Here is a 14,622-nt window from a genome sequence, read left to right as displayed (position 1 = left end):
ACTGAGCACATATGACTTTTTATTGCTTTATATGAAATGAACATAAAAAACCACTGCATAATATATCACAGAATTTCAGAAAAAAGCTGCCGCAAAATCAAGCATTTTTGGAACCAGAAATCACCCCAAAAAATGTAGCATAATCCTGGAGTGACTGAACAGTAAGAGACGGATGGGGACCCCTTTTGGACAATCAGAGCCTTACAAGCGTGCCGCAAAAAGGCCCAACAACCATTCTTCCAAGAAGGCCTGGTTCTGACAGAATACATGAAAAACCAAGACATTTACATGTAAATACATTCATGAGTTCTTACTCCAAATGTGTGTCAGTTTGTGTGAAAAGTATATGATTACTGTGAGAGTAGTTTCTAAAGTATGTTTTTAGTATTATGTCTCTGTCCCTCTCTGCCCCCCCCTCCCCTCTCTCTCCATGTATTTTGTAACAAGCCACCATATGGTCAGTCCACTAGAGACCTGTTTTTAATGTATGTTTATCCTGTGTTACCATTTATCTAGCGAGTAAATAAATAATTAAACCAATTTGTGTAGTACTGAATCATAAGTAAGGCTGGGGTTTTTGCAGAGGCAGGAGGTTACAACTGTTCAGAATTATATGATAAAGGTTATGATAAATAAGATGACTGTTTATAGATGTGATAGGTTAAGACCTTTAGAGTTTAATTCGGGAGATGGTAACTCTTTAAAGAACTGCTCTCGTGTTGCACCAATTCCTAATGAGTTAATTGTTACCCAATTAACTATAAAAAAAAACAAATAAAAAAATACAAAATCGGGTACCAATTAAACATACAGTGGCAAGAAAAAGTTTGTGAACCCTTTGGAATTACCTGGATTTCTGTATAAATTGGTCATAAAATTTGATCTGATCTTCATCTAAGTCACAACAATAGACAAACAGTCTGCTTAAACTAATAACACACAAACAATTATAATTTTTCATGTCTATTGAACACACTGTGTAAACATTCACAGTGTAATGTGGAAAAAGTATGTGAACCCTTGGATTTAAGAACTGCTTGGTTATCCTTTGGCAGCAATAACCTCAACCAAACATTTTCTGTAGTTGCGGATCAGACCTGCACAACCGTCAGGAGGAATGATGGACCATTCATCTTTACAAAACTGTTTCAGTTCAGCAATATTCTTAGGATGTCTGGGGTTAACTGCTCTCGAGGTCATGCCATAGCATTTTAAAAATCGGGTTGAGGTCAGGACTCTGACTGGGCCACTCCAGAAGGTGTATTTCCTTCTGTTGAAGCCATTCTGTTGTTGATTTACTTCTGTGTTTTGGGTCGTTGTCCTGTTTCATCACCCAACTTCTGTTGAGCTTCAATTGGCGGACAAATAGCCTAACATTCTCCTGCAAAATGTATTGATAAACTTGGGAATTCATTTTTCCATCGATGATAGCAAGCTGTCCAGGCCCTGAGGCAGCCCCAAACCATGACGTTACTACCATACCATACTTTACAGTTGGGATGAGGTTTTGATGTTGGTTTGCTGTGCCTTTTTTCTCCACACATAGTGTTGTGTGTTCCTTCCAAACAACTCAACTGTAGCTTCATCAGTCCACAGAATATTTTGCCAGAAGCGCTGTGGAACATCCAGGTGCTCTTTTGCGAACTTCAGATGTACAGCAATGTTTTTTTTGGACAGCAGTGGCTTCTTACGTTCTTGTTTAGTGTTTTACGTATTGTAGACCCGTCAACAGAGATGTTAGCATGTTCCAGATATTTCTGATAGTCTTTAGCTGACACTCTAGGATTCTTCTTAACCTCATTGAGTATTCCGCACTGTGCTCTTGCAGTCATCTTTGCAGGACGGCCACTCCTAGGGAGAGTAGCAACAGTGCTGAACTTTCTCCATTTACAGACAATTGATCTTACCTTGGACTGATGAACATCATGGCTTTTAGAGATACATTTGTAACCCTTTCCAGCTTTATGCAAGTTAACAACTCTTAATCTTAGGTCTTCTGAGATCTCTTTTGTTTGAGGCATGTTACACATCAGGCAATGGTTCTTGTGAATAGCAAACTCAAATTTTGTGAGTGTTTTCTGGAGGGCAGGGCACCTCTAACCAACATCTCCAGTGTCGTCTCATTGATTAGACTCCAGGTTAGCTGACTCCTGACTCCAATTAGCTTTTGGAAAAGTCATTAGCCTAGGGGTTCACATACTTATTCCAACCTACACTGTGAATGTTTAAATTATGTATTCAATATAGACAAGAAAAATACAAACATTTTGTGTTACAGTGTGCTTAAACTAGTGTTTGTCTATTGTGGTGACTAAGATGAAGATCAGATCAAATTTTATTACAGATTTATGCAGAAATCCAGGTAATTCCAAAAGGTTCACATACTTTTTCTTGCCACTGTAGTTAGTTGATTAGATAAATAACAGTCATCAGATGAATGAAAGTAAAGTCACACCGGTGTGGCGGTAATACAGTGGTGAAGAGGGAGAAATACTGACACACACGTAGAGAATAGCCCCAGGAGTTCTCATTTACATAGAAGTCATACATGCAGTAAATTACATACATGTTCTGCTGATCTGTGAAAACTATGCATGGGTTTTTGACACCTTCCTAAAACAGCACTTTCAATACACACACACACACACACACACACACACACACACACACACACACACACACACACACACACACACACACACACACACACACCTTCATCGGTTTAGCCTGGTACATGCTCAAAGTAAAAAATACTTAAATTAAACAATATACATGGTAAATAATTGATGTACTAGAATCAAATATTTCCACTCCGTTTGAAGGAGTAGACCTCACTATCTCATTGGTGACTTCCATCTCTCCCACTTCTGCCTCGTGTTCTCTCAGCCCACAGTGAAAACACAGGAAACAGGCAGATTGACTCAAACCCACCTAGGCTATGACTCGCTGAACTCCTGTCAATAAACATAACAAATCAAATCTTATTTGTCACATACGCAGAATACAATATGCGTGGCACTACAGTGAAATGCTTACTTACAAGCCCTTACACAACAACGCAGTTAAGAAAAATACCTAAAGAAAATAAGAAATAAAAGTAACAAATAATTCAAGAGCAGCAGAAAATAACAATAGCGAGGCTATATACAGGGGGTGCCGGTACAGAGTCAATGTCCAGGAGCACCGGTTAGTTGAGGTAATATGTACATGTAGGTAGTTATTAAAGTGACTATGCATAGACAGAGAGTAGCAGCAGCGTAAACAGAGAGTAGCAGCAGTAACAGAGAGCAGCAGCAGCGTAAAAGAGGGGGGGCAATGCAAATAGTTCGGGTAGCCATTTGACTAGATGTTCAGGAGTCTTATGGCTTGGGGGTAGAAGCTGTTAAGAAGCCTCTTTGATCTAGACTTGGCAATCCAGTACCGCTTGCATTGCGGTAGCAGAGAGAACAGTCTATGACTAGGGTGGCTGGAGTATTTGACATTTTTTGGGGGCCTTCCTCTGACACCCGCTGATATAGAGGTCCTGGATGGCAGGAAGCTTGGCCCCAGTGATGTACCGGGCCGTACGCACTACCCTCTGTAGTGCCTTGCGGTTGGAGGCTGAGCAGTTGCCATACCAGGCAGTGATGCAACCCGTCAGGATGCTCTTGATGGTGCAGCTGTAGAACGGTTTGAGGATCTGAGGACCCATGACAAATCTTTTCAGTCTCCTGAAGGGCAATAGGCTTTGTCGTGCCCACTTCACCACTGTTTGTGTGCTTGGACCATGTTAGTTTGTTGGTGATGTGGACGCCAAGGAGCTCTCAACCTGCTCCACTACAGCACCGTCAATGAGAATGGGGGCGTGCTCGGTCCTCCTTTTCCTGTAGTCCACAATCATATCATTTGTCTTGATCACGTTGAGGGAGAGGTTGTTGTTATTCCACCACATGGTCAAGTCTCTGACCTCCTCTCTATAGGCTGTCCCGTCGTTGTCGGTGATCAGGCCTACCACTGTTGTGTCATCTGCAAACTTAATGATGGTGTTGGAGTTGTGCCTGGCCGTGCCGTCATGAGTGAACAGTAAGTACAGGAGGGGACTAAGCCTGCACCCGAGAGGCCCCAGTGTTGAGGATCAGCGTGGCCGATGTGTTGTTACCTACCTTTACCACCTGGGGGCGGCCCGTCAGGAAGTCCAGGATCCAGTTGCAGAGGGAGGTGTTTAGTCCCAAAGTCCTTAGCTTAGTGATGAGCTTTGATGGCACTATGGTGTTGAGCACTGAGCTGTAGTCTATGAATAGCATTCTCACATAGGTGTTCCTTTTGTCCAGGATTGCAAATCAGAGTGGGTCTAGGGTTTCTGGGATAATGGTGTTGATGTGAGCCATGACCAGCCTTTCAAAGCATTTAATGGCTACAGACGTGAGTGCTACGGGTCGGTAGTCATTTAGGCAGGTTACCTTAGTGTTCCTGGGCACAGGGACTACTGTGGTCTGCTTGAACCATGTTGGTTTTACAGACTCAGACAGAGAGAGGTTGAAAATGTCAGTGAAGACCCTTGCCAGTTGGTCAGCACATGCTAGGAGTACACGTCCTGGTAATCCATCTGGCCCTGCTGCCTTTTGAATGTTGACCCGTTTAAAGGTCTTACATCGGCTGCGGAGAGCGTGATAACACAGTCGTCCGGAACAGAGGATGCTCTCATGCATGTTTCAGTGTTACTTGCCTCGAAGCGAGCATAGAAGTAATTTAGCTCGTCTGGTAGGCTCGTGTCACTGGGCAGCTCTCGGCTGTGCTTCCCTCTGTAATCTAATAGTTTGCAAGCCCTGCCACATCTGATGAGCGTCGGAGCCGGTGTAGTATGATTCAACCCTAGTCCTGTATCGTCATTTTGCCTGTTTGATGGTTCGTCGGAGGGCATAGCAGGATTTCCTACAAGCTTCCGGGTTAGAGTCTTGCTCCTTGAAAGCGGAATCTCTACTCTTTAGCGCAGTGCGGATTTTTCCTGTAATCCATGGCTTCTGGTTGGGGTATGTACGTACAGTCACTGTAGGGAGGACATCATCGATGCACTTATTGATGAAGCCAGTGACTGATGTGGTGTACTCCTTAATGCCATCGAAAGAATCCCGGAACATATTCCAGTCTGTGCTAGCAAAACAGTCCTGTTATTTAGCATCTACTTCATCTGACCACTTTTTATTGACCGAGTCACTGGTGCTTCCTGCTTTAATTTTTGATTTCAAGCCGGAATCATGAGGATAGAATTATGGTCAGAATTGCCAAATGGAGGGCAAGGGAGAGCTTTGTATGCGTCTATGTGTGTGGAGTAAAGGTGGTCGAGCGTTTTTTTCCCTCTGGTTGCACATTTAACATAACAGCCTTTAACAAGAGTAATCTGCCCTTAATAAAGTGGGTTTACTGAACTAAGCCAGGTTCTCCTTTCTGGCCTGGTTGTGCCAACAGAGGCACTGTTTTAATCTAATGTGGACCTTCCTATTGGGGAGCTAACTATTTCACATGCCTCTGAGTGGTCAGGGCCAAGTTGAGGGAAGAGAGGGGAATTGATGTTGCCACATAGTACAGGAACTATGGTGGGATTGAGAAACTCCACGTGATTGTCCCTCATGCAGCTGTTGCAGATAATAGCTACATGCATTGCATGTGAACAGGAGAGAATGAAGTGTGTACTGAAAGAGAAGAGGCAACACGGTGAAAGAATGAAAGAGTAGGGGGGAAGGAAAGGGAGAGAGGAGGATAAGAACGGTTACGCTCAAAGAATATCAGTCAGCAATCCCACTTCTCTAGTCGTCCGGGGTGACCATGCCTACCTTCTTTGGCGGCCTGCCAGAACTCAAACGCCACTCTGAAGGCCTGGGCCACTGTTAACGTCACTGCCTGGGCCTGGGGGAGAGAGAGAGAGAGAGAAAGTGAGGCAGGGGGAGATAAACACAATAAGTATGATAGAAATATGTTGGCTAAGTGTTTCAAGAGGGGAGAAGAAAATCCATTGATGACGGATGAGAGCAGAACTAGGGCCTACTTGACGAGGGAACATTAACCTAGGTGTCGTTCCCTACTGCGCAGTCCAACTTCTCCTTTTCATTACAAGTTGTTTCGTGCAGCTGGGAGGAAGTGTGGCCTTTGGACCAGAGCTAAATTAACAAGGGGAAGGAAAGAAGGAGTGGCACAATCATTCACAAACCCCCCTTGGAGGGAGACTATTCGAAAGAGGGCCCACAGGCACACACGGACTCACCACCTTCCTCTTCGTGCAGAGGTATGCGTGGCACTCCAGGGTTTCGTTCTGTTGGCTCTGGGCGATGTAGGCAAACACTTTGTCGTGCATCTTGTCTGCTGTGCAGTAGGATATCCTGAGGGGGGGGGAAATCACAGAGAGACAAACTAGTTTGAATAAAACCTAAAAATCTAAGAGTCCCTGCGGATCAGACAAGGCTATCACACAACTTCATCTTCACTAAGCCTTTAAGCACACTACAATCAGATTTAAACCCTTAAATCTTTCATTTCCACATAAAAAAAATAAAAAAAAATCCACATAGATTCTGCCCACACACTATAGCGTGCGGGTGGAGAGCCACTCAAAAGATCCAGGCGGAGAGTTTTAACTTGAGGACATTATCTGTAGTTGATCCACAGCGTACCTCGGCTTTTTTCGTGTCAGCCATAAAGACTGATGCCTGCTGTGTCCGCCTAGCCCACCTGGGCCTGTTGTGTTTTAGCATTATTGGATTGGACCTGAACTCTTAACAACAGTTCTGCTCTTTCTCTAACATTTTCCCCTGGAACATGCTCTGTTCTGCAGATGTTCAGAGAAATGACATCATTGGTGATATCATCACCTCAAGACCTGATTGACAGGTGGTTTGGCCAGTCGTATGGGGACCCAGAGCAGTGGGATGACGGGCATAACGAATGACCATCTGCCCTCCCTGTTCCTTTCCACACCAGTACACTGCTGCTCAAACTGTCAACATCACTGCAGAGATCAAATGTCTAGTTTACTAATGACTCAGTGATATAAAAAGGCAATGTGTAAAAGGATTCTGCTATAAAAGCCCACAGCTGCACAACGTGACGCTGTGAGATTTCCGACAGATGTTCGAGTGAGAGCATTGTAAAATTGGGTGTGTAGGTAAATCCATTTCATTTCCTGCTCGTTCATCTTCTCTAGCGGATGCCTGGAGAGGAGGACCCCAGTGAATAATGTTTGCTTTAAATTTAACCAACACCATTACATTGGGTCACAGCTGGATAGTTAGTGCTTCAGTATGATGGAGAGTTGAGCGACGTGGTTGTGATTCTGCCAACCCCTCTGTCACTGTGAGAGTGATCCAAGTTCTGGCCTTGAGACCCAGTTAAAACTCCACTTCTCATAAATGTGGAATGTTAGACAAGTGATTGAAGTTTGACCTAAGCAGTTACAAGTCACACTCTGCTTTTGAAAGGTGAAATTGAGGGTGTGTGTTGTGCTTGCGCACGTGTGCTATCGTGCGTGCCCGTTTGTCAGTATTCCCACCCCAGGTGAGGGCTCAGACACACAGATGTTGTAGAGGCCTCTTGAGGGAGAGGAGATCACCGCAAATCCCAACACTTTTAGGCTCAACGTGATAGATGAGAGGGTCTTGGAAGGGAAGGGAGATTCTGGTGGGGGGAAAAAAATGTTGTTGTTTTTTGCAAGTAAAAAAATTATGAGCTTGGCCTGATAGAATTTCACATTTCAGCTGCTCACAACCAGAGCATGAGTATATCTTCTTCTCCGTCAGTGAAAGGCAGAGAGAGAGAGAGAGAGAAACAAAGAGGGAGACATGAGCACTAACCTGTATATGGAGATGTTCTCAATCAGCTGATTAGAGGCATAGTCGTAGAGGATGATTCCTCGAGGGGACACTTTTAATGTCACTTTCTGGAGTTTCTTGCCACTGGCTTTGGCCTAGAAAGACAGACAGACAATATTAAATATTTAAAATCAACTCATGCAATCACAGACAGACAATATTAAATATTTAAAATCAACTCGTGCAATCACAAACATCTGTGACACTTGCCAGTGTGCAAATCTTTGCTAAAAGTACACATCTAGATTGTCCATTTACACTTCTGCTACCTCCTCCAGTGCTGACACTGCCAGTGCTGACACTGCCCAAAACACTAGCAGGTATTAATCAAACCTACACGCCCTAGCCTAAACACACTTCCCTCAGAGAAACAAAACACATGATTCAGAAAACGCTGGGGGCCGATAACCGCTTTCTAGCTACAATGCATCATTATACTGGAGAAACAGATCTATTAGACAACTTCATACTATAGTCTGAAGGGATGCATCCAGACCCCTCAGCTGCTAATGATATCCCTAACACACAGAGTCAAGACAAGCAGCTTGTTAGAGTTCTATAACACACAGAGTCAAGACAAGCAGCTTGTTAGAGTTCTATAACACACAGAGTCAAGACAAGCAGCTTGTTAGAGTTCTATAACACACAGTCAAGACAAGCAGCTTGTTAGAGTTCTATAACACACAAACACCACTCCGGTGCTTAACAATGTCGACAGAGAGCCTTGGGCAGAGCAATCAACAACAGAGTTTGTTTACAGCTGGAAAGGAGAAGGACAGCATTAGAAAGACTCAAGGCAGTTATTTAAGCCATTCTCTAAAATCCTGCTTTCAACCAGTCAATACAATAAGTATTGGGTCCAAAACAACACTACCTAGTGTATTAACTGTCAGGACCTTGTTAGTCTGGTCAGGGTGGCGACAGAGAGCAGAGTGAGTCACCTATGAGACTCTGTCCTGTGTGCCCTGGGGCTGATCAGAGTTCCCTAATTTAATTAGTGTGGAGCTGAAAGATTTATTAACAATAAGCCTTTCTGTTACTGTAAAATAACCCTGGCCAAAGCAACACACAGATGCATCAGTACTAATTGCATCTTGTTCAAATGAAGGCAACAACTTAATGGGAAAATAAATGGGACTGTTTTATACTGTGGTGATACGGGTATTAAAATATAAGGAATAGATCACCATCCACTGTATGTTTGGAAAAATTGTCAAAAGGGCCTTTAAAGGTCAGGGAATCTATATAGAATGGAGTTTACATTTTGGGGGGATAGGGTGCAGAACTCTTTGGGAGAGGATGAGTGTGAGTATAGAAGGTCAAGTGTGTGTGTGTGTGTGTGTGTGTGTGTGTGTGTGTGTGTGTGTGTGTGTGTGTGTGTGTGTGTGTGTGCGTTGCTGACCGTGGCAACAATCCTCTTGACGGCGGCTGCAGAGAGCTCCTCTCCTTTGGGCTGCTCCACCAGCGTGACGCCCAGGTACTTGAGTTGGAACACCATGCCCTCCAGCAGGGTTTCTCGCGTGTCTGTCCAGTTCTCTGGCAGCTCTATGGCGAGGAAAGAGGACACAGGTGAGAAGAGACAGGTAGAGGACATACAGGTGACAGGTCAGACTGATGGCCCAACGTTCTTCCATCTAGAAACAGACGGTAGGCATATTTCTGATATTAGTTTATGATTAAAGTTTTAGGTAATTTAATTTGCTTCACCAGTTTGTGTAAAATCCTCCAAAGGCCATTGAACTATACTATGGTTGTGTGTGACCATTCCTTAGATTGTAGAGAAGCAGACTGTCTCAGACCAAGGTTTATCATACTAACCACGTTTCCATCCTCAGTTTATATGCGAGTAGTCATACCAATTTTATAAATGCAGACAAAATTTGTTCGTTCGACATGGTGGGATCTTTTTGTGTCGGTAAAATGAATTATGAGATAAATGTTAGTGGAAACACTGTTATGCGCAAATATTGATATAATAACCATCATATCGCAATGATATGGTGTGCGGCCCTCCCACTCGGGAAACCATGCAGTTTATTAGGCTACAGAATAAATACGTTATGTTGTTATACAACGGCTGGTTTGGAATTCCCATTTTTAGAGCCTATCCTTACCTAGCAATGCACTACCACTACTAGCCTTAGCACCTGTAACTCGTCATGGATGATTTTAAAGTTACTTTTGATTTGTTTTATCCACCAACATTTGAAGAATGGTGCCAACAATAAGAAAGAAATGAAACAAGAAGAAGAGCAAGTGGACCAGCATCCTGAACCTCACATTAACATTAGACATGCAGAAATCAGTAGCGCCGTTATAGCCGACATAGAAAAGGAGAAATGAAACAGCTACATCAAGACAAATACACTCTGCAGTGAAGTGCCTTCTGGAATCTGTCAGAAAAGGGGATTAACTGGTAACCCGTTGTATAAAGGCAATAAAACACATGGACTCTCATGCATTATTGCTTAAATGAACTTCACAGGGTGGTGAAAGTGCACAGTGATGAGCTTGATGCTCCTTTCTAATAAATAGAGGGTCTTATTCTGTTGACATGATAATCAAATAAAAATATTCTCGCTCTCATCCATAATAATCTTATCATGTAGACTAGCCTCCCCACACTATCTGCGAGCTGTTGGCTACAGCGCACATGCCAAGACTAGAGTAGGCACATTTTAGGGCCGGGACAATACCACTATTGCAATATTTTTTGATGCCAAATATGAAAACATAAAGCAGACCAAACTATTTGGTCCTTTAACAACCTGCTGTATGTTAAATATGATGTGCTATAGATTGGAAATAAATACATGTGACTCTGGATGACAACATTATGTTGATTTTCAACATTAAGGCTGTTTTTATAAATAAGTTAAATCTGCTTTGTGTTTTGTTTCCTTGCCACGATACTAACAGACCATAGCACATTTGCTATTTAACGCAACAGATTTTGTGATAAAACTATTGGTAGAGTTGAAAATGAGATGGAAACACTTAATGAACTTTAGAGTTTTATTCTGTACATGAAAACTTAATCGAAAAAGTACATTTTGTGTGCACTAGTCATCATGCACTGATCTGTATCCGCAACAAGTCAGTTTGGTGGAATCACCAATGGTGGGAAAATGCGCATATTTTCTTTATGCAGATTCTTGAATATTTGCATGAGAATCTGTCTCCAATTCGATGGAAACCTAGCTTCAGCCTTTGGACAGTCACCTTAAAATGTGAAAATCTGCCAAACCAGGCATCTATCCAGACATTGGGCAATTACAGCAGGACAAACTTTGGTACATGCAGGGAAGGGATTGGCACATCAAGAGCTTTTGTGTCTGCTCTATTAAAAACGTTATCAAAACAGTAAGAATCAGATACATTTAGTCAAAAGGCTCCTCTCCCTACAAAAACCGTTCCTTCAAAAAGTTCATTTGAAATTCTATTAGTGTTCCTTGTTATTGTAGGTCCCCCTCCGGTCTATGAAACAATGACATTCAATTAATCTAATATTGTAATATTATGAGACGAATAGGAGCCATGCCATTTCATTTCTTTAGCCTTTTAACTCCAGAATACACTGTGAGCAGCTCAAGGACGCTCTCCCTCGGTCTCTGTATAAGGCCAGATTGACTAAATGCCTCAGGCTCAGGACAGAACAACAGTTAGAGCTGAGCAAAGCAGAGGACTACTATTACCTATAGCCAACTCCCCCTCTCCCATGAGACCTCAGTCTCAGCCAAGGCCACGAGGGATCACTGCATATATTAAGTTATTGTATCTGAGCTCCTAGAGTGTGCGGCCCTCCTTTCATTTCAGGGATCACTGCAATAGAGGAGCACAAACGAACATGCACAGACATGCACACAATCCTCGAAATAGCTGTGATTGACATAACAGGCTTCTTCTTAAGCACCATGTTTAAATACACTGACTTAATGATTAGTGTCACAGGCTTAGATCTGAAAAGCTGGCCAGTACACTGAAATAGCCTAATTCATGTTTCTGAGACGAAAGACGAATGACAAAGGTTGTTTTGGACTGCTTTCATTATCTTCATACTGCACTTCCTTCCTGAAATCAGAAAAAATAAAAAAGATCTGTATCAAAAGAGAAATGGAAGAAACTTACACTCGATAGTGACACAGGAATTTGGAAGGGAAGAGATGACATGCACACAGTTAGGATTACAACAGCTAGGATCTCCAAGGACTGGGATGATCCCCCACACACACCCTCCAACACCTCAAACCTTTTATTGACTCGTCGCTCTTAAGAGGAGCATTCACAAGCATCAGGGTGCTCAATTCTGTTAGACCACCATGAGACATGGCCACCTGGACCCTTGCCACTGCTCACTTCTTGGGAGGTCTCTGGTGGTCAGTGATATATGTTGACCTCAGGGTCATCTAGATGGAAGATCCTGTCTTCACAGCAGCCGTGGTCTTACAGAGACATTCAGCCAACTGCAAAGGTTACTACTGTAGGTTAAAATCATGCTCGGCGCGTCAAAGGTAAACCCATGGATTGGATTCCATGTAGGCTATAGGCTACTCTTCACTGCAAAAGGTTAGCCACAGTCATATTCTACCAATGTAAAATGCCTGAGGTCTAGCTTGCTACTTTGCTTGCGTTTCAGAACCAAAATCTACCCATCGAAGGCCACACTCGAAGGCCACACTCAAGGTCACTGGTTTGAAAAGTGCAACAACGTGACTTCCCTTTAAAACCTAACAAGGAGTTGAAACTAGAAAAAACATTTTCAAATATGGAATCTATCATTTTCATCTCTCTCCCCAGCCTTGGCGACCAGCCTTCAGTAAACACAGGCTTTGTCCATTCCGGCCTTCTCAATCCATCCATTCTTCTCCATTTTATACTAAGTAGTACGGTGCACCTCCCATAGTCTTTTCTTGACTTTGGTGACTGTGAAGAAAGCTCTGGTGGCGTATGCATGGGTGTCCAAGCTGTGTGCTAGTAGCTTAAAAACAGACACCTCAGTGCATTCAGCTTGTCAACACAAGTCAATCTCTCCTCCACTTTGAGCCATGAGAGATTTACATGCATATTATTAATGTTAGCTCTACGTGTACATTTGCCAATTGTATTTTCCGAGGTCCCTCTGTGGCACCGGACCACACGACTGAACAGTAGCCCAGGTGCGACAAAACTAGGGCCATTAAAATAATGCCCTCTGTATTCTGTTAGACAGGTAACTCTTTATCCACAATACAGCAGGGGGTGTAAAGCCATAACACATAGGTTTTCCAGCAGCAGACTATGTCAAAAGCCACACTGAAGTCGAACAAAAACAGATCCCACAATCTTTTCATCCCTAATTTCTCTCAGCCAATCAGTCATTTGTGTAAGTGCCGTGCTTGTTGAATGTCCTTCCCTAGAAGCATGCTGAAAGTCTTGTCAATTTGTTTACATTAAAATAGCATTGTACCTTGATCGGACAAAAAAGGTCGTAAAAGCTATAGTACCCGAAAGGGCATCAAGCCGTCTGAAATTACAAGCATCTGCATACATTAGACACTCTACTTTTCCCTCCAGGGGCATTTCCTCCATTCTTTTATCTCAACACACGTGTACTGCGTGGATCACTGAGACCAATCCCTATTAGGGGCTGTGGGGTTGACAACAGTTCACTCTACATACAGAGCCTCACTGTAATCCTTTTCTCCTTGTCCCCTCCCGCTCTCTTAGAACCATAAAAATACTGTATACTTCTTCCGTCCCTCCCCTCGGTCTTGCCTCACACTCTCTCCTTACTTCTTAAAGAAAACCATAGGAGTGGCTGAGATAAGCAGGGCAAGAGATAATATACTCTAGCAAAATTATATACCACAAAAAAACATTTCCATGCTATTTTCATGCCCAAAAGCAATTTAGTGATGGAGGGAGGGCCAATTCTCCACATGCCAATTACTCCTGAAATAGCTACATTAAAGTACATTCACCCTTTGAAGCCAAATTCAATGTCTATGAGAGAGGGGTAGCCTATTCTAAGAGTGCTGCTTCGTATGGATAATATCCCATTTCCATATTGGAACAGAGCGCCACATTCTCATTCTTCTCCTCTTGCTGCCCAGGAGAGGTTATTAGCGCACACTTCAAAGGCTGCCTATGCTGGCTGGACCACAGCGCTGCCTGTAACTGCTGGACGCTGGAACACTGCTGCACACACGGCCCAGGCCGCTTGGCAGCGACACAGAGGACCACAGCTGCTCCCAGAACAGGGGGCGTGAGTATGGTCGACTCGGCCCATGATCTTCAAAGCCAAGCCTGGATAATGAAACAGTAGAGGTGTGTGGAGGCGACTCTGACTGAGGCAGTGGAGGGACAGGTGTCTACTTCTGCTGCCATGGGACGACATTAAGAACAGACCATCTCACACCAAAGCCAGCTTCTGCAAAGTGCACACAAATTAATTGACCAAAGCATGTTCACTCCGCATGGGGAAATTGGCAGAATAGAGGAAAACCCAGTGAACAGGCAAAAACACATACACACACACACACACACACACACGTGTGGACTGAAATTGAATCATGGCCAAAGTAGGGAAAGAGAAATAAGAGATTCCCCTAAAGTGGCCCAAATACATTCCTGTAGGCACATTTTTCTTTGAGGTGATACACTATATGCCCCTTTATGAATAAAAGACAAGGCCCTTTTGAAACATCCCATTATCAGGCACCACCATCATGAATTAACAATGAGACAGTTACAGGAATACAGAATCCCATTGAATGTATAGACATTCTTCAAACAGTAGGGTCTA

The 14,622-nt window shown here is 43.3% G+C and overlaps 1 protein-coding gene across 4 annotated transcripts in view; it reads right to left on the bottom strand.

The window, feature by feature from the left end:
- The window catches only part of LOC129811573 (low density lipoprotein receptor adapter protein 1-B-like), a 95,155-nt gene that overhangs the window by 39,561 nt on the left and 40,972 nt on the right, over positions 1–14,622 (bottom strand). For all 4 annotated transcript variants that reach the window (XR_008752905.1, XM_055862988.1, XM_055862989.1 and 1 more), the window contains 4 exons: positions 9,241–9,383; positions 7,821–7,933; positions 6,239–6,353; positions 5,811–5,883 (listed from right to left, as the gene is read on the bottom strand). Coding sequence is in view for 3 of the 4 variants with exons in the window: in XM_055862988.1 (XP_055718963.1) it covers positions 5,811–5,883; positions 6,239–6,353; positions 7,821–7,933; positions 9,241–9,383 (444 nt within the window). In the remaining variant the exon portion in view is untranslated. The remainder of the gene's footprint in view (positions 1–5,810; positions 5,884–6,238; positions 6,354–7,820; positions 7,934–9,240; positions 9,384–14,622) is intronic.

Source organism: Salvelinus fontinalis, chromosome 15 (genome assembly GCF_029448725.1).
Source record: "Salvelinus fontinalis isolate EN_2023a chromosome 15, ASM2944872v1, whole genome shotgun sequence".
NCBI lineage: Eukaryota > Metazoa > Chordata > Actinopteri > Salmoniformes > Salmonidae > Salvelinus > Salvelinus fontinalis.
This window is presented reverse-complemented; position numbering and strand designations above follow the sequence as displayed.